General features: G+C 55.9%; 1 protein-coding gene across 2 annotated transcripts; it reads left to right on the top strand.

The window, feature by feature from the left end:
- The first annotated feature begins 7,990 nt into the window (after nt 1-7,990).
- On the top strand, nt 7,991-25,156 carry DCAF15 (DDB1 and CUL4 associated factor 15). 2 transcript variants are annotated; one of them, XM_074935079.1, is made up of 13 exons: nt 7,991-8,125; nt 9,289-9,386; nt 9,573-9,708; nt 10,504-10,610; nt 11,844-11,983; nt 12,456-12,626; nt 16,028-16,645; nt 18,166-18,257; nt 20,228-20,356; nt 21,404-21,489; nt 21,828-21,962; nt 22,465-22,580; nt 24,189-25,156. In XM_074935079.1, exons 1-13 carry the CDS (start codon nt 7,991-7,993, stop codon nt 24,242-24,244), a joined length of 2,019 nt encoding a protein of 672 aa, XP_074791180.1. In that variant the 3' UTR covers nt 24,245-25,156. The 2 variants fall into 2 exon arrangements, with proteins under 2 accessions (XP_074791180.1, XP_074791181.1); XM_074935080.1 differs by having other exon boundaries at nt 21,858-21,962.
- Nucleotides 25,157-25,356: the final 200 nt, after the last annotated feature.

Consider the following 25,356-nt stretch of genomic DNA (forward strand, 5'->3'; position numbering starts at 1 on the left):
CGCATCCTATGTGTCCCACCTGCAAGTGTGCTGCCTTGTGGGGAATTTTTAGGATGCGTGGTGGGATATCCGTACTTCTCTCAGGGAACGGTGGGAATTTGGGGTCAAAGGTCCACAACTCCCTCTGTCCTGTCCCATAACCTACTGCCCTGGCGCATCATCTTCGAACGCGCTGTTGCAAACCCAGATGGACTTTTGAAAATGGAATTTAGCTTCCTTAGGCACTATAAAAATTTGACCCCTGAACCAAAACGTGATTTAGTCCCATATCCCTGACTCCTGCTGCACTGGATCAGACCAGTCGCACTGGTCCACTAGCCTCCTCTCACCACTGGGACTTTACAGATGTCACTGTTACATATAATGAACGAGGAGAGATCTCAGACTCTCTGCTCCAAAATCACCATCGCCAACTTCAACTATAGGAGACTCTCCATTAGCCAGGAACAATATAGAGCCTATGACCCACAACTGAGTAGTTTTACATTGATATCCCATGGCCCCTTCTTTGTAGGATACAGGTGGTGGTGTTTTTTTTTAAAAAAAAAAAACCTTCCTGAGCCCTGCAGCAATCAGATGATGCCTTGAAGCATGACAGTGTATTAACACTTATCTTGCCTTACATCACTAACAATGCTATGATGGTAGCAAGATTCCCAAGCCCCTGTTTTAAAAGTATTCCTGGTATTTGACTGGCCGACCCTTGGAAGCTAGTTTAAAAGGCCTATTTATAGGCCCAGGCTCCAGCCTGGCTTGGCTGGCTCAAGGCCAGGATAGAACTGTAAACATATTTTTCTGGCTTTTCTTTTCCAAATCCCACATTCTGACCATTTGCCAGTGTATTAAGAGTCCTGCCAGCTTCTGAGTCAGACAGAGAATAGAGCCATGACTCTGTCTCTGTCCTGCAGAGAGCCTGTGATCAGGCCCCAACTGTTTCAACATGAGAATCATAGAATCATAGAATATCAGGGTTGGAAGGGATCTCAGGAGATCATCTAGTCCAACCCCCTGCTCAAAGCAGGACCGATCCCCAATTAAATCATCCCAGCCAGGGCTTTGTCAAGCCTGACCTTAAAAACTTCTAAGGAAGGAGATTCCACCACCTCCCTAGGTAACGCATTCCAGTGTTTCACCACCCTCCTAGTGAAAAAGTTTTTCCTAATATTGAACCTAAATCTCCCCCACTGCAACTTGAGACCATTACTCCTTGTTCTGTCATCTGCTACCACTGACAACAGTCTAGATCCATGCTCTTTGGAACCCCCTTTCAGGTAGTTGAAAGCAGCTATCAAATCCCCCCTCATTCTTCTCTTCCGTAGACTAAACATCCCCAGTTCCCTCAGCCTCTCCTCATAACTCATGTGTTCCAGTCCCCTAATCATTTTTGTTGCCCTCCGCTGGACTCTTTCCAATTTTTCCACATCCTTCTTGTAGTGTGGGGCCCAAAACTGGACACAGTACTCCAGATGAGGCCTCACCAGTGTCGAATAGAGGGGAACGATCACGTCCCTCGATCTGCTGGCAATGCCCCTACTTATACATCCCAAAATGCCATTGGCCTTCTTGGCAACAAGGGCACACTGTTGACTCATATCCAGCTTCTCGTCCACTGTAACCCCTAGGTCCTTTTCTGCAGAACTACTGCTGAGCCATTCGGTCCCTAGTCTGTAGCGGTGCATTGGATTCTTCTGTCCTAGGTGCAGGACTCTGCACTTGTCCTTGTTGAACCTCATCAGATTTCTTTTGGCCCAATCCTCCAATTTGTCTAGGGCCCTCTGTATCCTATCCCTACCCTCCAGCGTATCTACCACTCCTCCCAGTTTAGTGTCATCTGCAATTTTGCTGAGGGTGCAATCCACACCATCCTCCAGATCATTTATGAAGATATTGAACAAAACCGGCCCCAGGACCGACCCTTGGGGCACTCCACTTGATACCGGCTGCCAGCTAGACATGGAGCCATTGATCACTACCCGTTGAGCCCGACAATCTAGCCAGCTTTCTATCCACCTTATAGTACATTCATCCAGCCCATACTTCTTTAACTTGCTGGCAAGAATACTGTGGGAGACCGTGTCAAAAGCTTTGCTAAAGTCAAGGAACAACATGTCCACTGCTTTCCCTTCATCCACAGAACCAGTAGTCTCGTCATAGAAGGCAATTAGATTAGTTAGGCATGACTTGCCCTTGGTGAATCCATGCTGACTGTTCCTGATCACTTTCCTCTCCTCTAAGTGCTTCAAAATTGATTCCTTGAGGACCTGCTCCATGATTTTTCCAGGGACTGAGATGAGGCTGACTGGCCTGTAGTTCCCAGGATCCTCCTTCTTCCCTTTTTTAAAGATGGGCACTACATTAGCCTTTTTCCAGTTGTCTGGGACTTCCCCCGATCGCCATGAGTTTTCAAAGATAATGGCCAATGGCTCTGCAATCACATCCGCCAACTCCTTTAGCACTCTCGGATGCAACGCATCCAGCCCCATGGACTTGTGCATGTCCAGCTTTTCTAAATAGTCACGAACCACTTCTTTCTCCACAGAGGGCTGGTCACCTCCTCCCCATGCTGTGCTGCCCAGTGCAGTAGTCTGGGAGCTGACCTTGTTCGTGAAGACAGAGGCAAAAAAAGCATTGAGTACATTAGGTTTTTCCACATCCTCTGTCACTAGCTTGCCTCCCTCATTCAGTAAGGGGCCCACACTTTCCTTGACTTTCTTCTTGTTGCTAACATACCTGAAGAAACCCTTCTTGTTACTCTTAACATCTCTTGCTAGCTGCAACTCCAGGTGTGATTTGGCCTTCCTGATTTCACTCCTGCATGCCCGAGCAATATTTTTATACTCATCCCTGGTCATTTGTCCAATCTTCCACTTCTTGTAAGCTTCTTTTTTGTGTTTAAGATCAGCAAGGATTTCACTGTTAAGCCAAGCTGGTCGCCTGCCATATTTACTATTCTTTCGACACGTTGGGATGGTTTGTCCCTGTAACCTCAATAAGGATTCTTAAAAATACAGCCAGCTCTCCTGGACTCCCTTCCCCCTCATGTTATTCTCCCAGGGGATCCTGTCCATCAGTTCCCTGAGGGAGTCAAAGTCTGCTTTTCTGAAGTCCAGGGTCCGTATTCTGCTGCTTTTCTTTCTTCCTTGTGTCAGGATCCTGAACTCGACCATCTCATGGTCACTGCCTCCCAGGTTCCCATCCACTTTAGCTTCCCCTACTAATTCTTCCTGGTTTGTGAGCAGCAGGTCAAGAAGAGCTCTGCCCCTAGTTGGTTCCTCCAGCACTTGCACCAGGAAATTGTCCCCTACATTTTCCAAAAACTTCCTGGATTATCTGTGCACCGCTGTATTGCTCTCCCAGCAGATATCAGGATGATTGAAGTCTCCCATGAGAACCAGGGCGTGCGATCTAGTAACTTCTGCGAGTTGCCGGAAGAAAGCCTCGTCCACCTCATCCCCCTGGTCCGGTGGTCTATAGTAGACTCCCACCACGACATCACCCTTGTTGCTCACACTTCTAAACTTAATCCAGAGACTCTCAGGTTTTTCTGCAGTTTCATACTTGAGCTCTGAGCAGTCATACTGAAAGCTTCTGGGCTAGCCACGGATCTGGGGAACAGGGTATTTCCCCACTCACTGATCCTCTGCTCTCCTGGCAGGTGAATTTCAATGCCAAAGCTGAGCCAAGATACGGCATATGCAGGTGAAATGCCTCCTTATGCCAAGTGAGATTAATTTGGTCCTAAGGATCTATAGTGATAAAGATGTCTCGTGGCAAAAGGCCAGAACTTGGAGTCAGGACTCCTGGGCTCTATTCCTGGCTCTGAGAGGAGAGCGTGCTAGTGGTAAGATCAGGGGTTTGGAAGCCAAGACATCTGGGTAGAAGGCAGGAGTAAGCATCAGGACTCTTTGGTGCTACTTCTGGCTATGGGAGAAGCCTAAAGTGAGAGCACCGGGAGTTCGTCTCTATCGCAGGCGCTGGAAGGCAGTGTGGCCTAGCGGTTAGTCCGAAGCACTGCGCTACATCCCAGGCCCTGTGACCCTGGCCAATTCACTTTCCTTCTTTGTGTCGCAGTTTCCCCTCCCTGAGATAAAAGGGGTTAATCATGCTGACCTACCTCCCAGGAGCACTGCGAAGCTCAAGCCATTAATGTTGGCAAAGTGCTTGAACGCGTTGGATGGAAGACGCAGGAGATGGTCAGAGTATTATTAAAACCCCAACGTTGATGAGAAGGAGGAAGCTCTCAGCTTGTTTTCTGACTGATTCCTTCAATGTGCTTCATAAATAAGTCACTGATCATTTACTTAAGTCATGCATAAATGAGGATGGTGGACGCTGAGTAACACAAGCCTTCTAGGATTCTACAAGGGGTGGGTGACCCATCCTTTTTGTCCATGGCTTCAGACCTCATTTTCATGCCACATGCAGATGATTTCACATGATGTTCAGCTGTGACAAGATGACACTGGGCTGCATCAGTGACATTTCCAGGCAGTTAGATGATGTTTCCTCGTGGTCTTTCTGGCGGTGCTCACCACCCAACTGAGCACATCACAGAGCTGAAGGGATTTATCGTCAGAACTCCCCTGGAACATAAATCAAGTCTGGATGTCTTTCTAAAAGAGATGCTCAAACTCAGAGAGAAGTTTGGGGCTTGCTTCAGGAATCACCAGGTAGGAGTCTCTGGTCTGTTTTCTGCCAGAAGACAGATCAGCTGATCAAAATGGTCTCTTTTGGCTTCAACGTCTGCGAATCTCCCTCTTTACAGAGGGGGGGAATGCTTTAGCGCAGTCTGATGACATTTCAGTGCAGGGCGATGACACAATTTGGTTGGGATGTAATGACAGTTTAAAGCATCTTGCCATTGGGCACAGTGTCGTTTGGTTGGCATTGAGCTGCACCATGGCTGGGCATGATGCCATTTAGCTGTTCCTACCACTGGGCTGCACCACCATTGATCACAACATGGTTTGGTTGTCAGCCCAATTGAGCAAGGTGGTACCATTTGGCTGCCCACCATTGTGGGCCATGCCACTGGGTTGCTGCCCCACTGGGTCCTAGGCCATTTGGCTGTCATTGTCTTTGGGCTACACCATCATTGGGCACAATGCCATTGAGTTGTCATCCCGTTGCACGCCTTGCCTTTTCCCTGTGCCACGCCTGGGCTTTGGTCGTTGGGACACACCACACCCCGTTGGGCGCCACGCTGTCGGCTGTCGCCCCATTGGGTGCCATGCTGTCGGCTGTCACCCCGTTGGGCACCGTGCTGTCGGCTGTCGTGCTGTCAGCTGTCGCCCCGTTGGGCGCCGTGCTGTCGGCTGTGAGCTGTCGGCTGTCGCTCCGTTGGGCGCCGTGCTCTCGGCTGTCAGCTGTCGCCCCGTTGGGCGCCATGCTCTCGGCTGTCGTGCTCTCGGCTGTCGCCCCGTTGGGCGCCGTGCTGTCGGCTGTCGCCCCGTTGGGCGCCGTGCTCTCGGCTGTCGGCCCGTTGGGCGCCGTGCTCTCGGCTGTCGGCTGTCGCCCCGTTGGGCACCGTGCTGTCGGCTGTCGGCCCGTTGGGCACTACGCTGTCGGCTGTCGCCCCGTTGGGCGCCGTGCTCTCGGCTGTCGCCCCGTTGGGCGCCGTGCTCTCGGCTGTGGGCCCGTTGGGCACTATGCTGTCGGCTGTCGGCCCATTGGGCGACGTGCTCCTGGCTGTCGGCTGTCGCCCCGTTGGGCGCCGTGCTCTTGGTTCTCGGCTGTTGCCCCGTTGGGCGCCGTGCTCTCGGCTGTCGCCCCGTTGGGCGCTGTGCTCTCGGCTGTCGCCCCGTTGGGCACTACGCTGTCGGCTGTCTGCTGTCGCCCCGTTGGGCACTACGCTGTCGGCTGTCGGCTGTCGCCCCATTGGGCACTACGCTGTCGGCTGTCGCCCCGTTGGGCGCCGTGCTCTCGGCTGTCGCCCCGTTGGGCACTACGCTGTCGGCTGTCGGCTGTCGGCCCATTGGGCACTACGCTGTCGGCTGTCGCCCCGTTGGGCGCCGTGCTGTCGGCTCTTGGCTGTCGCCCCGTTGGGCGCCGTGCTGTCGGCTGTCGCCCCGTTGGGCGCCGTGCTCTCGGCTCTCGGCTGTTGCCCCGTTGGGCGCCGTGCTCTCGGCTGTCGCCCCGTTGGGCACTACGCTGTCGGCTGTCTGCTGTCGCCCCGTTGGGCGCTGTGCTCTCGGCTGTCGCCCCGTTGGGCACTACGCTGTCGGCTGTCTGCTGTCGCCCCGTTGGGCACTACGCTGTCGGCTGTCGGCTGTCGCCCCATTGGGCACTACGCTGTCGGCTGTCGCCCCGTTGGGCGCCGTGCTCTCGGCTGTCGCCCCGTTGGGCACTACGCTGTCGGCTGTCTGCTGTCGCCCCGTTGGGCACTACGCTGTCGGCTGTCGCCCCGTTGGGTGCCGTGCTCTCGGCTGTCGCCCCGTTGGGCACTACGCTGTCGGCTGTCGCCCCATTGGGCACTACGCTGTCGGCTGTCGCCCCGTTGGGCGCCGTGCTGTCGGCTGTCGCCCCGTTGGGTGCCTTGCTGTCGGCTCTCGGCTGTCGCCCCGTTGGGCGCCATGCTCTCGGCTGTCGGCCCGTTGGGCACTACGCTGTCGGCTGTCGCCCCGTTGGGCACCATGCTCTCGGCTGTCGGCCCGTTGGGCACTACGCTGTCGGCTGTCGCCCCGTTGGGCGCCATGCTCTCGGCTGTCGGCTGTCGCTCCGTTGGGGGCCGTGCTGTCGGCTCTCGCCCTGTTGGGCGCCGTGCTCTCGGCTGTTGCCCCGTTGGGCGCCGTGCTCTCGGCTGTCGCCCCGTTGGGCACTACGCTGTCGGCTGTCGCCCCGTTGGGCGCCGTGCTGTCGGCTGTCGCCCCGTTGGGCACTACGCTGTCGGCTGTCGCCCCGTTGGGCGCCGTGCTGTCGGCTGTCGCCCCGTTGGGCGCCGTGCTGTTGGCTGTCGGCTGTCGCCCCGTTGGGCGCAGTGCTGTCGGCTGTCGGCCCGTTGGGCATCACGCTGTCGGCTGTCGCTCCGTTGGGCGCCGTGCTCTCGGCTGTCGTGCTCTCGGCTGTCGCCCCGTTGGGCGCCGTGCTCTCGGCTCTCGCCCCGTTGGGCGCCGTGCTGTCGGCTCTCGGCTCTCGCCCCGTTGGGCACTACGCTGTCGGCTGTCTGCTGTCGCCCCGTTGGGCGCTGTGCTCTCGACTGTAGCCCCGTTGGGCACTACGCTGTCGGCTGTCGGCTGTCGCCCCATTGGGCACTACGTTGTCGGCTGTCGCCCCGTTGGGCGCCGTGCTCTCGGCTCTCGGCTGTCGCCCCTTTGGGCGCCGTGCTCTCGGCTCTCGCCCCTTTGGGCGCCGTGCTGTCGGCTGTCGGCCCGCTGGGCGCCGTGCTGTCTGCTGTCGGCCCGTTGGGCACTACGCTGTCGGCTGTCAGCCCGCTGGGCGCCGTGCTGTCGGCTCTTGGCTGTCGCCCCGTTGGGCACTACGCTGTCGGCTGTCGGCCCGTTGGGCACTACACCATCTCTCGTGCCAGGGCTGGGCTGTCACCGGGGGATGCCTGGGCCTCATGCACCTGAGGACACAGGGCCCCTGTCTCCATGACGACGGCCCAGCACCCTGTATTTCTCAGGCACCGCTTAGACACCCCGAAGTCCCGCTTTGGAGGCCCCCCCCCGCGCCCAAGGGCCCTTAGTCTCGTCCCCAGTCAGCCCGGGAGGCGGGGCCTAGCCGATAGCTCTTCTCCATAGCAACCAAACGAGATAGAGACTGACAGGAGTTCGCCACCAATCGGACAACGCTCTCTGACGGGGCGGGGCAAGGAGACGCTTTCTGATTGACGTGCGTGCCCTGCAGGGGCGGGACTTTTAAGATTGACAGTCCATCTGGCGAATGGGAATCGCGGAGAGATCTTAAATCCCGGCGGGCGCCGGGGCTGGCCCATGGAAAAGCAGCGTGGGCGGGCCGGGCCGCTCCGGAAGCTGAGGGGGCCGGGGGGAAAATGGCGCCCAGCTCGAAATCGGAGCGGGGCGGCCCGGGGGGGAAGCGGGGCCCGGCTGGGGCGGGGGGCGGATCCTCCTCCGGGGGGGTCCGGGGCCGCCGGGAGCACGTGGTGCGGCAGCTCGACCGGGTCAAGGTGAGGGGGGGGCCTCTGTGGGGGGGGCAAGCGGGGCGGGGCGGCTCATTGGCGGGGCCTCTGTGGGGGGCAGGGCCGGGGGGTCATTGGGGGCGGGGCGGCTCATTGGCGGGGGGCTCTGTGGGGGGCAGGGCCGGGGGGTCATTGGGGGCGGGGAGCTCCGTGGGGGGCAGGGCGGGGGGGTGGGGGTCATTGGGGCGGGGCGGTTGCGGGTGGGCTCTGTGGGGGGAGGGCGGGGGGGGTCATTGTGGGCGGGGCGGCTCATTGGCTGGAGGGGCTCTGGGGGGCAGGGTGGGGGAGTTGGGGGCAGGGTGGCTCATTGGCGGGGGGCTCTGTGGGGAGGACCCTGGGGGCAGGGCGGAGTGCTCTGTGGGGGGGCGGCTCATTGGCAGGGGGCACTGAGGGGCGGGGAGCTCGGTGGGGGGATGAGGGACTAATTGAGGCCTGCGGGTGGTCCTGTGAGGAAAGGTTGGGGGGCTCATTGACCGGGGAGTGCTGAAAGGGTCACTGAGGGAGGCTCCTGAGAGGCTGGAGGGGTGGGGAGCTCACGGGGAGGGGGCGGGGGGCTCTGTGAGGGGCAGTTGCACGGGGAAGGGGGGTCTGACTGATTGGGACTGTGGTGTGATTGTGGGAGAGGGGAAGGTCTCTCCGGGGGACAGTAAGAGGCTCTGTGCAGGAAGAGGGGGCGGTTTCTACAGAAGTGGGTGAAATTACTTGAGCAGAGAGCTGGGGATAGAACCCCGGACTCCTGATTCCCAACGTTTCCCCACCCACCCCAGTTCATTAGACCCCTCTGACCCAGGAGTCTTGGCACCTAGATTTCTATGTCAGCCTCTGTTCTGCTGCCCTGACCCTGTGGCGAGGTTGCTCCATGCAGCCATTGCCCCAAAAGTCCCGGCCCTGGGGGCTGCGATGGTGACTTGTCAGGAGAGCCCAAGGGCAGCAACTAATGTGGTCACCGTTACCAGAAATAAACGGTATCTGATATCTGCTCATATAGCCCTTGTGTAGCTCAGCTCCTTCCTCACACTGGAGTTACAAGCAGAAGGCATCCACAGGCAGCAATGCAGAACATGTTTTGGGTACCCCCACATTAGTGGATATCTTGAGCCTGCTTCTTGTTGGATGTACCCCCGAGCCTCTGACACTTCCCTTCTTTCCAGATCAGCGGGCAGCTTTCTCCACGCCTCTTCCGCAAGCTGCCCCCAAGGGTGTGTGTTTCCCTGAAGAATATTGTTGACGAAGATTTCTTGTGTGCAGGGTAAGATCTGGCATTTCTCCCTTCAGCAGGTTGGCAGGGCCAGCCATCATTCTCAGCTTGACTTCCATGAGGGCGGGGGCAGACAAACTCATGGGGAGCTTCCATGCCCAGCAAGTTTGGTGAGATGGGGATGTGAATGCATGTGAGTGCTCTGGGCTGAGCTACAGTCCTGTGCTCATCTTCCAGACACATCTTCCTCGGCTTCTCCAAGTGCGGGAGGTATGTCTTGTCATATACCAGCAACAGCGGTGATGACGACTTCTCCTTCTACATCTACCACCTCTATTGGTGGGAATTCAATGTTCACAGCAAGCTGAAGCTGGTATGTATGATGCCTCCCCATCTGGCGCTGGGGGAGGGAAGGCTCCTGAAGGAACTGAGCGTGGTGAATGGGTTCACAAGGAGTAAAGACCCACTTCCTGCAGATATTCCCCCTCTGGGCTGTGATCCAGAGGTATCTACTGTTAATCAGGGTTAGGTGTGGCCAGTGCTTGGAAGGGAGACTTCAAAGGAAAACCCAGAAGGGGCACTGGGGATTCAATAGGGGACACTCTTTCCTTTGGGTCATCGCCCCTGTATGAGACTAGAGGGTGCTGTGCGGAGCACTGTTGCCTAGTCCGGTTGTAGGAGGTACTCTGGTGCAAGAAGCATCACCTTTTAAACAAGGCATAAAACTGATGCCTCAATTGCGTGCGTTTTGCTAGAGCTGAGGAGCTGCTATCCTCAGATCCCTAATCAGCTCATCACATTTTGCCTCCCGAAATTTCCCCCCTGGTTTCAGTTCTTCCTATGCTAAATGCTACTGCAGTGTTGCTGTGCACTGTCAAACTACTGTTGCGCTCCACCCCAGAGGCAGCTGTATGCAGTGATTCTTGTCTGTAATCCGTTTGTAACGCTAAAGCATTTTGAGACCCTCCTGAGTGAAAGGGGCATCTGAAATGTAAAATCACCTATCTTCTCTGTGCTAAACCAAACATCTTTCAGAGAATGCCTGATCTCAGCTAATCCTCTTAAAAGACATTCCCAAGTAACTTTGGCTCTACAGTTGTCTGGTGGGGGTTTGAATTCCAGATCCCACTCCTTGGATTCAATCTGATTTGCTCTGTTGTTCCCACAGGTACGACAGGTTCGCTTGTTTCAGGATGAAGAAATCTACAGTGACCTTTACCTGACTGTGTGTGAATGGCCCAGTGACTCCTCCAAGGTCATCGTCTTTGGCTTCAAGTGAGTTCCATTGAATGAGTCTGGTCTTGGGGGGTGAGGGAGTGATTTGGACAGAATTTGAGTTCCCTCCTGCGCTCCCAACTTCACATCCCGCTTAAAGGAGGCTGAGAGACCCACAGCAAATTTTTCACTGCTGCCGTCCGCCTCCTCCCTGAGGGTTTTCTGGGTGATACAGTCCTGCCTCTTTAAAATAGTTACAAATACTTAACTTAATACACAAGTGCAGGACTGACAGCCTTGGAAACTGACGTCTTCGTCCTATCCACAGATTGAGTGCAGCCTGGTGAGCACAGGCCAAGCCTTCCCTTCAGCCTCTCCCTGCGCACGTACACACTGTCACCTCACCCCAGCCCTAGAAGATGGAGTGCCTAAGGCTGTCAGGAGGGGGGAAGTGGTGCTTTGGGATATTAAGGGGAGAACCGTGGCTTGGTTACTCTCCCACCTCCTCCTGAGCTGAATCTGAGGTTGGAAAAGCCAGATGCCCTGACCTGGCAAATAAGAGAGACAGGTGGGGCGCATCTGCTTTGGTTGGCTAGCAGAATACAAACTCCAGTCGAGAGGGGCTGCAGTAGGGTTCCAGTTTAGGGAAAGGCCCGTTATCAGTTGAAATGGTTTGACTTCCCTTGTTTCTTTGTTCACTTTTTGAAAAAACCTGCTTTGTTCTCTGTTTTTAATGACTGTAAATACTTAGTTTTGTGTTGTTAGACTGGCAAAGATGTGTGTGTTTTTGCTTTTTCCTCTACATTGTATTTATTTGTGATACAATAGCACCTTGAACCCCTAGTTGTGGGCCAGGGCCCCATTGTGCTGAGCACTGCACAAACTCAACCAAAAGACTGTCCCTGCCCCAGAAAGCTGGCAATCAAAGTAAATATTGATGTTTTAATCACCCAAGCAGTAACTGGGAATGGGGGTGGGAGCTCTGTGTAACTTCACTGCATGTGAAACGTGTTCCTAAAGATCTGAGAGCATTTCAGTCCTGCCTCTTAGCCCCAAGGCTCCTATAAAAGAGAAATAATAGTTTAATTTAGTAGCGACTCCAGTTTTGATTAAATCCTTTGAAGAGAAAACCCATTTGCCTCCTCTCCCATGTATTGACTGGCTAATAGGCCTGATTTGGAAGCTAGGACAGAGATCAGGGATGGAATATGTGGGTTTAAAAGAGGGAGACGAGAGTTTGAATCCCTGAACTTCTCTGAAAGTGACGAGAGGTGTCTCCTGTCTCCCTGGCAGCACACGCTCCGCAAACGGCCTGCTGATGAACATGATGATGATGAGTGATGAAAACCATCGGGATATTTACATCAGCACAGTGGCCATGCCCCCACTCATGTACTGTCCCGGCTGCAGGGATATGGCCCTCGCACATCCAGGTGAGCCAGGAGGATGGTTCCCTAGCTGCAGAGAATATGCTCACCAGGAAAGCTGATGTACATCTCCCTAAGGGGGTCAGATGAGGCAGGCCGTGACACTTGGAGCTTTGGTGAAGGTGGGTGATAGACTTGGTGACGGAACAGAGTGAGGTCTCCTGATTGGTTTAGGGGACAGTTGGGACTCCTGGGTCCTCTTGCCAGCTCTTCCACTGACTTGCTGCATGATCTTTGGGCAAGCGTTCATCCTCTGCCTCAGTTTTCCCATAGGTCCACACCATGAGGATAATGTAATCTGACTCCCAGTGGGGTTCATTTAGTGTTAGTAAGGGAAATGTTCTTAACCTGCTAGGCACGTTCGATGTGGGTGACTCTGGGACTGACTGCTTGTCTCCCACGTGCTGTTTGACCCCCAGCTGTTCTTGTCTTGCGGGCAGGGATGGTCTCACTTGTCCCTCTCCTTGTGTGTTCTCAGGGGACCCAAACGCCCACTGTCTGCAGCATGGCTTCATGCTGCACACCAAGTACCAGGTGGTCTATCCTTTCCCCACATTCCAGCCAGCCTTCCAGCTCAAGAAGGACCAGGTGGTGCTGCTGAACACCAGCTACTCCCTTGTAGCATGTGCTGTTTCTGTACACACCGCAGGTAAGAGCCTTGCCTCTCTGGGGGCAGCTGGGATTGGAGAGCATTAACGTGCGTGGACTTCTTCCTTGGAAGATACTGTGTTCGGAATTCCAGGCCTCGCTGGGTGTTTCAGCAAGGTCAGCTGCGAGGTTATGGATGTGTTGGAACAGCTGCTTAGTTTAGTCTGTCTAGCCAGGGTATCTTCTCTCCCTCATCTTAGATTTGGAGGGACCATTAGCTCCTCGAGTCTGACCTCCTGTATACCACAGGCCAGAGAACTTCACCGCCATCCTTCTCTTCCAACCGGCTCAAGCATCGCAAGTACTAAGTGTGGCGCTTTCAGCAACCCACGGGCCTGTGGCTTGGCCAGGGGTTGGAAACACCGTGGATTCAGAATGAGTGCAGTCTACCTTCAGTGCTGTGAAAGCGCTGCTCAGAGGGGGGAACCCAGGGGTCAGTGGAAGGTCTGGTATCTTGCACGTCACTGGGCCTGGAGATGAGTAAGTGATGCATGGGAGAGCTGGCAGTCCCAGCTTCCCAGGGTAATGTAGGGCATTCTTTGTAGCCTTAGGTGGTTGCAAGATGCATCAGACCCTCAGGTTCTCGTTCCCCACTTAACAGCTGCTGAACCACCTGAGAACAAAGCAACCGCCTCGGCCTTGTGAGGGTTTGGATTTCCAGCTTCAAATGGTCTCAAGCACTAACCACAAGGGAGGGAAGGATGGTCTTGTGGTAGGGCCCAGTGGCCTGTTGCACCAGGTGCTGCACAATCAGATGTTCCTGCCCCAAAGAGCTTGCAATGTAAGAAAACCAGCAGAGGAAGTGTGGGGGCAGGGGGAGTGAGCCTCTCAGTTTATATATAGTAGACAGTGTGGTCCAGTGGATAGAGTATTGGACTGGGACCCAGGAGACCTGGGTTCTATTCCTGGCTCTACCATTGACCTGCTGGTTGACCTTGGGAAAGTCACTTCCTTGTCCCATGCCTCAGTTTCCCCATCTGTAAAATGGGAAGAATGATACCAACCTCCTTTGTAAGGAACGTACATCTGAGAAATATGTACCTAATATGAAAATAATACATACCCCTAGTGCAGAACAGGAAATTGACATATTTAGAAAGCTTGAGTTGACCTCAAAAGATAGTTGGTTTTCCCCTGATTCTGTATATCAGGGGTTTTCAGCCTGTGGTTCATGGACCCCTGAGGGTCCACAGACTGTCTAAGATTTCCAAATGGGTCTGCACCTCCATTTGAAATTTTTTTAGCAGTCCACAAATGTAAAAGGTTGAAAACCACTGCTGTATATAATCCAACTCATTAAAATTTGAGGAGAGCTCATTGACCCAGTATATTTTAATTTATTTAAATGATTTGAGTAGATTATAGTGAGATTAGGTTTTAACATGGGTTGTTGTCATTTCACATTTAATCTTAGGTGTATTTTTTAAAAGAAAATGTATTTAATTTAAATAAGCTGTTTTCAATAAATGCAATTTTAAAAAAGAATCACTTTTTATCACTGATTTAAAGGATTGAGAAGTGCTTTGAGATCTGCTGATGAAAAGTTAGAGCTAGTGATTATCCACTCTGTCCACCCCCGGTAGCTGCATGGGTTAATATGTGATTGTAAAGTTCTTTGAGATCCTTGATTGCAAGTTGCTGTAGCAATGCACAGGTATGTTGTCCAGATCTTGCAGCCGGGCACAATGGGAGCATATGTTGTTCCTGGGTGCCATAAGGTTGCTCCAGTTCCTGAGGCCCGAACGACTTGGTCCAGGGTGGGTGTCCCATACCTAAGGGCAGCGTGGAGGGATGTTCTTGAGGTGTGGAATCTCCATCATTGGAGGTTTTTAAGAGCAGGTTAGACAAACACCTGTCAGGGATGGTCTAATACTTAGTCCAGCCATGAGTGCAGAGGACTGGACTAGATGCCCTCTCGAGGTCCCTTCCAGTCCTACAAGTCTAGGATTCTGTTTGGGTGAGAGAAGTTGATAATGGAGCAGAGATTTGGTGGGTGAGGTGGGAAGCATGTAAGGGACACATAGGGGAAGGGCCTCAAAGGTGAGAATCTGATGCAGTGATATTAAGTCTCTTTCTAACTCTCCTACGAGCAGTTGGAAGCACATGGCGTGCTTGTTTCCCAGTGTTTTAGATATTGGGAGAGGTAAACTTGACCCATGTTAGCTAGCACTGTAAAGCTGTGGTAGCTTCCTCCAGGAGACCAGCCCCATCTGTGTAATCTCTCATTTTAGAGAGAAACTTGCTGCTAAAATGGTGACACAGGGAAATGTACAAGGGGTGAAACCCACAGCCCACTGGCGCGATGGGGAGTTGTGCCTGGGGTATGTTAGAGATGGTTATGTTTTATTCCAGGGAAATCCTGGTGTATCTACAAGCAGGTTTGAGAGTCCAGAGCAGGAGGCTGGGAGCTGAGACTCCTGGGTTCTGTTCCCAGCTGTGCTCCTGCCTCTGCCACTGGCTCACTGTGTGACCTGGGGCAAGTCACTCCACCTTTGGGTGCACATATTTGCGGCCGGGACCTGCCTCCTTTGCACAGGAGCTTTGGAGACTCAATCCTTTAACGTCTGCAAAGCACCTTCAGATCCCAGAGAGCCAGCCTCAGGGAGGGGGTGGCTGTTCTGCGAATTAAGGCTTTGCATTCATTTCTCCTTAAAACCCGTGGGAAGTGGGCTTTATCCAATCCCCTTCGATAGCTCTCTGAAGCTCAGCCGAACTCTGAAATGATGTGCCCAGCCATTGCATTCCGTTATGGAGCCCTGATGGGAGGAAGCAGCAAAATCATGTGCTTGGGGTGGCACAAATTCCAGGGGCGGCGTTCCGGTCACCCTTTTTTTTTTCCTTTTTTTTTCACTTGGGCAGTTGAGCTCTTGGGGCAGCAAAAAACCTAGAGCCGGCCCTGGGTCCAGTGCACTAGCCTAGGGCCTGGGAGACCTGAGTTCAGACTCCGTGTGTGACCCCTTTGCCTTGGTTCCCCCCAGCCCTACCTCCCAGGGAGTTATTAGGGGAAATGCATTAAAGCTTGTGAAGCCCTTTCAGGTGCACAGATGGGAAAGCATTGCACAGGAGCCGGGCGGTACTGCTGACCCCAGAATCCTGCCTGTCTAAATGGAGGCAGAGTTCTAGCACTCTCCCAGCGTCTGACAGAAGAGGGCACGTGTCATGTGCCCCCATGTTACAGGTGAGGATCTGGGACCTGAGGCGCAGAGAGGCTGAGTCGCAGAGCCCGGGGAATGGTTTGTATGCTGTGCCCATCACCCTGGTATCAGGGCACTCGGTGCTCTATCCACTAGACCTTTCTGCTCCCACTTGTGCAGTGGAAAATGCTGAGGGATGTCTCCATGGAAACTGTTCTCTGTGTAGCTGTGGCTTCTTTAACTCCTTCCTCACCTCTCTCTGGTTTAGAGGACAGCAACTTCTGCCAAATCCTCTACGACAGAAGGAACCAGCCCCAGTCGCCCCACGCGGGGGCTTGTGATGCTGCAGGTGCCATGCAGTGCCCAGTGGGTGCGGAGGATCGGATGGAAAGAGATGGCTGCCCTTGCCGAATGGCTGCCGCACCATCGTCCGCCAGCAGAGGTTCCCAGGGCCTGGAAAGCCCCGTCAAACCCATGGAGCTGTCGCCAGCCGTGGCCAAGGCGAAAGAGTTTGTGGCTGATATCTTCCGACGGGCCAAAGAGGCTAAAGGCCCAGCCCCAGCGGAAGAGGAGGAGGTGGGTGGTGGCCGGTTTGAGTGCCGTCCTGCCCAGGAAGCCAGCCCACACAGATCCCTGTCCCAGGGCACCCCTGCTGATGCACCATGGGAGGCAAGGCTGTGCTCAGGGCCCTCCGGGAGTTACTGCCGCCTGCATCATGGCCTCTCGTCTCCCAGGGGAGACCGAACTCCAGAAGGGGATCAACCCCCAAAAGATTCTCCCCTTGCCGGACCGGAGATGGAGAGCCTGCCGGCTGAGCCTGGCTACGTGAACTACACCAAGCTGCGCTATGTCTTGGAGCCCAGCGACCTGTCGGAGCCGGAGGACGGTAAGCAGAGCTTAGGGAGGCCGGTCCACTTCTCGGTGCAGGGACTGACTCGCCCAGGGGCTGGGATTGTGCGTAGGGCTGAGCTGACTGGTAACTCGAGGGGTTTTCGTCTGGAGCCCGGGTCCTTTCATCCCCAGTCTGCTTGGAATTGGACTTATGTGCGTTGTAACCGAGAGCTGTTAACGGTCTAGTGCCGGCTTGTGCAGTGAGTTTAGGTCTCCCTCTGGTTCCCAGCAGTTAGGCCTCCATGCTGCTAACCCCCCACCCCTCCTAGTGCTACGAGGCCCCCCCTGCTCATTACTGGTTCTGTAATTCTCAGAAGGGGCCTCTGGCCAATGGGGCCCTGTCCCCTCCCTTGGGGAGATCTCTCCATAGCAGCCCTGCTGCCCAAGCCCTTGGGGCACGTCTCCGGCTCTGAAGCCTGGGCTGGAGCGGGAGAGCCAGAGCTCCAGCTTAAGCCGCAACATCTGCACAGCTGTTTTCGGAGCATCAGCGCAAGCCCCACTACCCTAAATCTGGGGACCTGGGCTGGGAGGCTGCCTGCCAGCTGCAGCGTAGGTGTGCCCTGAGCGGCCAGTCTCTGCACAGGTGCTGAAAGGTACCCGCCTCCTTGGTATACCACACGCCTGGCCCCAGGCTGCCCGAGCAGTTCTGGTCCTGTCATGGTCGTCACTGCCGTCCCTCCCTTACCAGATGGCACAGATGTGCTCTTGCGCTTTCTCTCTTCCTTGCCGCAGTGACAGGAAGCTGGTTAATGAGGCTCTGAGAGACACCAGAGCACTTACCTGCCCCAGAGTCCCACCCGAGCCTCCCAAACAAGGCCTCAGCACATCAATCGTCTGAATTGCCAGAATCTTCCCTGACTTTCCTAAATGTTCCTGTCCCAACTAATGTTGGCTGAAGGATGGACCCCTTAGTTAATTGTCCTCATCCCTCTTGGGAAGGTGCCAGTTCACTTCAGCAGGTCCAGCTTTTTGTAATTAGGTTCTTTCACTGCCCCGTCTCTGTCCCCACCAACCACTGGCCCAGTCTGGTGCCTTTGGTTGTGTTGCCCAGGTGTAACGGAAGGCACGTTTTTATTTGTACCACGGTAGCACCTAGGAGCCCTAGGCATGGACCAGAACCCCAAAACCAAAAGCCAGTCCCGGCCCCCACAGAGCCTACAATCTAAGTACTGGAGCTTGGGGAACGATTCTACTTGCAGTACAGGAGTCCTAGCATCTGGCTCATTCTCCCAGAGCTGTATTTACTCTGTAGGGCTGATGGGAGTAAGAGCTCTGGTTACCAAAGCTGGCTCGGAAATGCACATGGAGCAGGTCTGAGCAGGAAGAGCCATTTGTAGCTAGCCACTCTTTGGAATATATTGCACTAAACCAGGGGGCCTGAAACCAGGGTTTTATTCCTGCTCAAGACTCTTCCACAGGGGGCGACTTTGCAGACCGCTTTCCGGTTCCTTGGATTGCAGGCCCAGCCACTTCGCCAGCCATGTGGCCTCTGCCTCATGCTGCCTTCCCTTTCAGAGTACGAGGATGACAAGATTTCACTGCCGTTTGTCGTAACTGACCTGAGAGGGCGAAACCTCAAGCCGCTGAAGGAGAGAGCCATATTCCAGGTCAGGCATGGCCTCGGGCCCTGGTCCTGTCATGTGGAGGCGGGGGTGGACTTAAAGGGACGCTGTCTGCTTGAAATCTAGTCCGTTTCAAATAATGAGCTAACACTCCCCCAGCTGCCGGTTTCTGGGGTTTGACAGCCATGTTCTCTTACCACTGAATGCATTTGATCTTGCCTCTTCGCTGGAAATGGAGGGTTTGACCATATGCAAAGGCCCGTGTGATGTACGAGGCAAAGGGAGAAGTGTCTGACCCAGTGCTGTCCACTTAGGTGTCTGCCGTAACAGTGGTGTGTGAGAGACTTGCAGATAGACGTGGGGGTCCTTTTTAACGCTTTCATCAGCCGCTGCTGCTCCATAGAGATGTAGTCTCCATGGAGACTACAAGTCCCAGTGTGCAGTGCTTTGTCCAGAGCTGAGTGTTGCATTTTAAGGGGTCCATTCCGAACCTGGCAGCTGAGAGTAACGCCCTGGGGCGAACGCTGACCATGCTGCCCTGTCTCCAGTCCACCTTCTCCAGAGGGGCAGCCGAACTGCGCGGATTTCACAAACGCTTTCTACATTCCCAAAAATTCTGATTTTTCACCTTATAAATGGGAGGCAGATCCCTCCCTAACAGGGGAGGTTAGCTGTGATCCGCAAGAAGCATGAGGGCTGGGGGCGGGAAGTGTGACTGAGGCAGTGTGCTCTAGTGCAGGGGTTCGCAACCTTGTTCTTTCCGAGGCCCCTCCACAGCCCACCTGTGCTACGACAGCTGCTTTTCTGCCTATAAAAGCTGGGGCCAGTGTTGGGGGGTAGCAAACAGGGCAGTTGCCTGGGGCCCCATCCCACAGGGAGCCCCAGGAAGCGAAGCTGCTCAGGCTCTGGCTTCAGCCCCAGGTGGTGGGGCTCAGGGCCTTGGGCTTCGGCTTTCTGCCCTGGGCCCCAGTGAATCTGATGCTGGCCCTGCTTGACAGGCCCCTGAAACCGTTCGTGGCTCCCTGGGGGGCCCCGGCCCCCTGGTTGAGACCACTGCTGTAGTGGGCAGAGCACTGGACTGAGACTCAGGAGACCTAGCTTCCATTCTTGACTCTGCTGCTGGGCAAGCCACATCCCCCCGTGCCTAAGTTCCCCATCTGTAGCATGGGAATAATGATACCGATCACCTCTGTACAGCGATGAACAGCACTCGGTGGGGGGGATTACTAATGAGCAGATCTGTTCTGAGGGGGGCTTCGTGTCCGAGCCGTGCCGTGTTTTTTGTCCACTGTTGGTCATAAGAGATTCTGCCAGCCAGAGAGGTGCCCCCGTCCTATCTGTCTCGGCGCTGATGGAATTGGTATGGGGTCTACAGGCTTCAGCTGAGATGGGGGCCCTCGAGCACCAAGCACCGCACAAACACCCAGTGAGAGCTCCTCCCTCACAAGCTTACAGCCAAGATAAAGGGCAGAAGAGGCGAAGCCTCTTACAGCTGGACACGCGTACTGCCCAGTGCCCAAGGTCACACAGCGAGTCTGGCAATCAAACCCAGCTCTCGGGGGTCCCAGTGAGCATAAGCGGCTCCTCCCTCTAACCTGGCTGCCAGCCCAGTAGGAGGTAATGGGCTTGTTCATGAGGGCAGAGCTGGAGCCCGCAGTTCAAACTTTGGTCACAATTCTGGTGATGGGTGAGCTGAGTCGAATCTAGCTTGTGCCCTCGGAGCAGGGGTGGACGTACGTAGCTAGAAGCTTGGAGCAACCTGTGTCTGTCTGTCTCAGCACAGAGCTGTGGGGTGAGAAAAGGGGCCCTTTCTGCGGAGTCCCATCGCGGGGTGGAACTGTACTTTGAGGAGTAAGTTCCCTGGATCAGACATCTTGTGCCTCAAACACAAAGCTTTCTACCTAGCCAGGGCCCGCCTAGCATGGCTGGGCTGAGGGCGGGAACTCAAGTGACAAGCCCTTCGGACTACGGAGAAACAGCTGCTGAGGGTTCTGGGTTCTCTCCCCCCATTGCAGGGCCAGTACCTGACCGTGGAGCAGCTGACTCTGGATTTTGAGTATGTCATTAATGAGGTGATCCGGAACGACGCCTCCTGGTCCAGGCAGTTCTGCTCCTTCAGCGACTACGACATCGTCATCCTAGAGGTGAGTGCGCATGAGTGTCCCTGCCCCCGCGGAGCCAGGCGAGCCTCATGCTGCCTCGCGAAGCCATCGGGCAGCACTGGAACAGGACCACCTCCGGCTGTGTGACTTGAGGGCCGCAGCGCCCTGTCTGGGCTGGGAGCCAGCACAGAGGTGTAACCCCCAGCGGCTCTGCCGGCTGCTCCTCCAGCAGGATCAACGAACGTTTGTTGGCTGCCACATACTGGAGCAAGGAACCGGCCAGACGCGTTAGTACTGCCTCTGAAAGGAAACCGATTGCAGTAGCCCTCCTCTGTAACAGGGCGTGGCCAGGGGGTTCCAGATCCCGGCGCTCAATGTGGGGTGCTCAGCATTGCATGCCTGGGAGCTGTATCCTTCTTGGGTCCTGTCTGTAGGTGGCAGAGTTGAAGGGGTCCTTGGGGAACCTGGTGGGGAGGGAGAGACGGTCTGGCCAAGAACCTGGAGAAGGGGCAGGCATCAGCCTCTGCATTTCCCCCTGGCTGCTGTGCTGGGATCAGGGGGGTGTCAGAGGGGAGTTGATTGGCACCTGCTCCCTCTTTGGGGGTGGGGATCTCACTTCCTGCTGCAGCACCTGGCTGCTGACCTCTCTGGGGGGCAGCTGTTGGAGCTTCTGACTAACCTAATCTGAGGGGGGGAGGAGGGGTCAGGCCCCCTCCCTTTGGTGTTGCTGTTTCAAATCTCGCTCACATTTCTACTGTCTTGACTCTGCAGTGCCCGGTGCGTGGTGGGGAATCCCAGTGGACAGGTGTCTCTTGTGCAGATCAGCTGCCCAGGGAAGGGGGAAGGTGGGCTGAAGAGGTGGCTTGTGGGGCTGCTGTACTTGGTGTGGGGCTTAACGGAGAGCCCTGGTCTCTGGAGGTACCGTCCAGGGCTAAATACAACCAGACCACCCTTCCTTCTGCCTGATCTGCCTTGCCCAGCGTGATCCATGCCCAGCACTGCTCTGCAGTGATCTCTGCCAGGCTCTGTTACCCCCTTGCCAGCTCTGAGTAACCTCCCCGAGTCAACTGTCCAATCCCCTCCCTCTAGGTGTGTCCAGAAACCAACCAAGTCATAATCAATATCGGATTATTGCTCTTGGCCTTCCCATCTCCTGATGAAGAGGGCCAGCTTAGGTGAGTACAGCCGCTGCCGAACTCCCCCTGTGACGTCTCTCCATCCCCTCAGCGTGTGCTTTTAGGGGACCCAGTCCCCACAGAAGGGGCAAGAACTGGGGTGAGGGGAGGTCACAGGGAGCAGATGCCGGGAGGGGGTGGGGGGGAGACATGGACTTGGAGGAATTCCAGTAGCAGCAGGATAACTCCCTTGCCAGAACCCCTTCACCCAACCTCAGTCCCTAGCAGGCTCCAGGGGTCCTGGTAACTGCCCAGATTGTACGTGGGGCTTGTGCGCCATGGGGTTTGGGGAGGAAATGGTTAATTTCAGGCCCACTCCCCTATTCTAACCTGACCAGGCCGGTGTGTGTCCTGTGCCTCCCCTCCAGACCAAAGACCTATCACACCAGCTTGAAAGTGGCCTGGAATCTGAACACTGGCACCTTCATCACCGTCAGCGTGGGAGACCTCACAGAAGTCAAGGGGCAGACCAGGTGCGTGGCAGTGGCCGGTGCCTGCTCAGGTGTCCCTCCCCAGATGGCTGCGCTGAGCTGGGAAAAGAGACCCATTCCAGAGAGCTGGGCTTGGGTGTGGAGTCCCAGGTCCTGGCTCCGTCAGACCTTTGCTGGTTAGAATCAAGAGCCCTTCACTGAGCCGGTTGCCACCACAGTTCAAACCTCCCTTTTCCGAATCAAAATGGCCCTGGCTTCCAGCGTTCTCTGCTGGGAACACAACTCCCTTCCACCGCATCTAAGCTGGTCCTGGGGTGTCCGGAGGGCCTGCCGCTGCTTGCCTCCAAGGCTGGGGCTGTGGGGATCTGATCAGCCGGGTACCAGCTGAGTAAGCTCAGCCCCAGAACTGCCTGGCGCTTGCGTTTGGCAGCGCTAATACAAACCGCTCCAGGCGTTGCCTCGGGGAAAACCACAGGCTGGGGGCCTCGCCCAGGGCGGCCCCTGCCCTGCTTGCTGGCTCACAGTGCTGTTCCCCTGTCCGCAGCGGCAGCGTTTGGAGCTCCTACCGGAAGAGCTGCGTGGACATGGTGATGAAGTGGCTGGTGCCAGAGAGCAGCGGGCGATACGTCAACAGAATGACGAACGAGGCACTTCATAAAGGTAAACGCCCCTCCCCTAGCCGGGCGCTGAGCCCTGGAGGAAGGGGCTGCCCGGCTTCCCCTCTGGCGTGCAGCCAAGCCCTGCCGAAGGCTAAGGATCTCCTAGCAAGGCCTGCGTGAGTGGGACGGGCCCTGGGCAGTGTGACGCAGCATGGCTGGCTGCCTGCTTCAGCTGGAAGATCACCTTCAGCACGCGGCTTCCCTGCTGCGTTCTGCCGCTCAGTCTGCTGACACGCAATGCCCTGCTACGCCCCCAGCCTTGTGAGCCTGCCTGGCAGGGCCATAGAGCCCTGGATCCATTCGCTTGGCTCCAGACCTGTGCTCTGCGCCCCTGCCAGCAGGAACGTGGCACTGCAGCCGGCTGGGGCCTGCGCAAGCCGTGTGCTGTGCGGCTGGGTCTCGGGGAAGCTACTCTCAGTTCCAGCTTAGAGGAGGTGAAGTGTCTGGGCTGTGCTGCCAAGGGCGCGGTTCCCTCCAGAGCCCAGCACGGGGGGGCCGCTAAGCTCCCTGGCGTGTTGCGGGACAGTTACTTTCTGTGCTGTTGCTTGCTTCTGCTAGACAGCATCCTGCCCCAGACTCCATGTGTGGGGGTGACCCTCTCTGCCCTCTAATCTCAGCCTCCCCTGTTCAGACCTCCTGGGGTAGATCTGCCCAGTCATGGCTCTTCGCTGCGTGGCCCCCGGTTAAAGCCCCCACCTGCCTCTTTTCTGCACTGGAAATAATTGCGCGCTCCTAGATCCCTGTGTATCGGTGAAGGCCAGAAGGGGCTGCTGGGATCACGCAGCTGAGACCCTCGCCCCAGGGATTCCTGCAGGCGGCCCATGTCTAAGTTTGGGTAGATGGGTTAGACACAGAAGCCAACCGCCCAGCAGTCCTGGTGCAGATGGTGTCTGACCAAACCCCTCCCAGCCTGGACCCAGTTGATCCCTTAGCTGGAGCGCTGGGTCACGCCTGGAAGCCCTAATGGGAACGGGGGGAAACAGGTGCAGCTGCCCGGGCTGTTCCAGGGGCAGCTGGTCCCCACTCTCTGGGTGCAGGATTCTGTCCCATCCCTTCCCCACGGCTGCCATCTCTCCAGGGCCTGCTGTTCCCTCCCCCTCCACCCTGTGTGTCTCCTGACTCCGCATCTGAGCACAGGAAGGCCAGAAGGCTCCAGACCCACTGACGGAATTCTGCGCTTGGCTGGCAGCTGAGCCAGGCAGAGCTGTGCCTGTGTCAGTAGGCAGGGGAGGGCAGAGCCGTGCCTGGGCATGTGGGGTGGGTGTGGCAGGCATGCCGTGCTGGGCTTTAATCACCATCCCCCAGCAGGACCACCTCCTGCACTGCTGTGAGGGAAGACCCACACACTGCACTGCGTGCGCCCCTGGCTTGACCCCTTGCTGCACGGTGGCTTAGCCACGCTGACTCCTGGCCTAGGACCCGCCTTCCTCAGCGGATCCTGCCACCTTCCTTTGCTATCAGTGAAGTGGAGAGACTTGGATCTCCGCCCCAGCCCAGCTAGCCGTGGAGCTGAAGGAGTGACCCCCTGCCCTCATCCGCCCAGCCTGGCGAGTGGGGAAATGGCCACTACGTCCGCTCCTTAAACCCATCTGCTCTTTGATCTCTCTAGGCTGCTCCTTGAAGGTCCTAGCAGACAATGAGCGCTACACTTGGATCGTCTTGTGACGCGGAGGCGAGACTGGTTTGGTTCCTGCCGTACTGTACGTCGGATTTAACTACCTCCTCCTGTTTGAGTTTCGTTGGGTTTTAATTTCTCTTCATCCTTTTTTTTAATTAGAGTAACTCGTGCTTTTGCTGAAAGTGGATGTAAGTAGGAGTATCCCTAGGGGAGGGGGAATGCCTGTCGTCCGAGGGCCCAGCCCAGGGTCTCCTCTGGGCTTGGACCTTGAGTCTCTCGCCTCTGCCAGCGGCTACGGGCGGCTCTGCCGGCCGGCGGCGTTGCCTGCGTGCACGTGCTCAGCTGGGGCTAGAGCCGGTGCAGTCAGGCTAGCGGGATGCTGTGGCAGGGGACCTGACCCTCGTCACCGTCATCTGCGGTGACTTAGCAGTAACATGCCCTCGCTCAGCATGAGCAGCCGGGCTCGTCCGTGGCACTTGCTGCTAGGGCCGGGTCCACCCTCTCTGGCGACGGGGCAGCTTCTTCCTCCGGCTCAGGACACCACTTGAACCATCTCCCTTCTCTTTGGAGATGGTGAATTCTTCTTTTAATACTGCTCGGGCCACGTGCTGCCAAAGCCTGGCCCCTGGGGAGAACGACCCGCCCAGCCCCTCTCCTGGTACCGCTCCGTTGCCATTGAGTCGTTAGCTGCTGAGGGGGCGAGAGGGCAGCATTCCAGCTTCCCCCAGATGTAGTGCGATCCTGTGGCAGAACAAATCTCCCGCCCTCCTGGGGGCCAGACTTCCCGGTTCTGTTCAATGTATATTTAAGTGTCATTCTCTGTTCGGTGTTTAAGGCACTTTTTCCAGTGGAGGAGGTTTTTCCTTTGAGTCCAGATAACACACCTCTCCCCCGCCCGCACACTTTGTGGATCATTCCACAGTCCCCAGCCCCACTGTTAATCATTTAGTTTCTCCTCAAATGGGCTTTTGTTTCCCTGTAATAAACGTTTTAATTTCCAAGCCACCGGCTCGTGTCGCTTTCTGCTGCGGGCGCAGGGGAGGGTGCCTGGCCCTGGAGTGCACCTGTCGCACAGCTCTGGGGTCACTTCCCAGCTCCACCACAGACCTGAGTGGAGTCATGTCAGCTGAGATTTTCAGAGTAGTCCAGGGATTTAAAC

This window comes from Natator depressus, chromosome 20 (genome assembly GCF_965152275.1).
Source record: "Natator depressus isolate rNatDep1 chromosome 20, rNatDep2.hap1, whole genome shotgun sequence".
NCBI lineage: Eukaryota > Metazoa > Chordata > Testudines > Cheloniidae > Natator > Natator depressus.

Bases quoted from the DNA above. Each gene is read 5' to 3' on its own strand.
- DCAF15 (XM_074935079.1), top strand. From the start codon at position 7,991: ATGGCGCCCAGCTCGAAATCGGAGCGGGGCGGCCCGGGGGGGAAGCGG. The intron at 11,984-12,455 runs GTGAGCCAGGAG...GTGTGTTCTCAG, and splicing joins TATGGCCCTCGCACATCCAG to GGGACCCAAACGCCCACTGT. The intron at 21,490-21,827 runs GTGAGTACAGCC...TAACCTGACCAG, and splicing joins GATGAAGAGGGCCAGCTTAG to GCCGGTGTGTGTCCTGTGCC.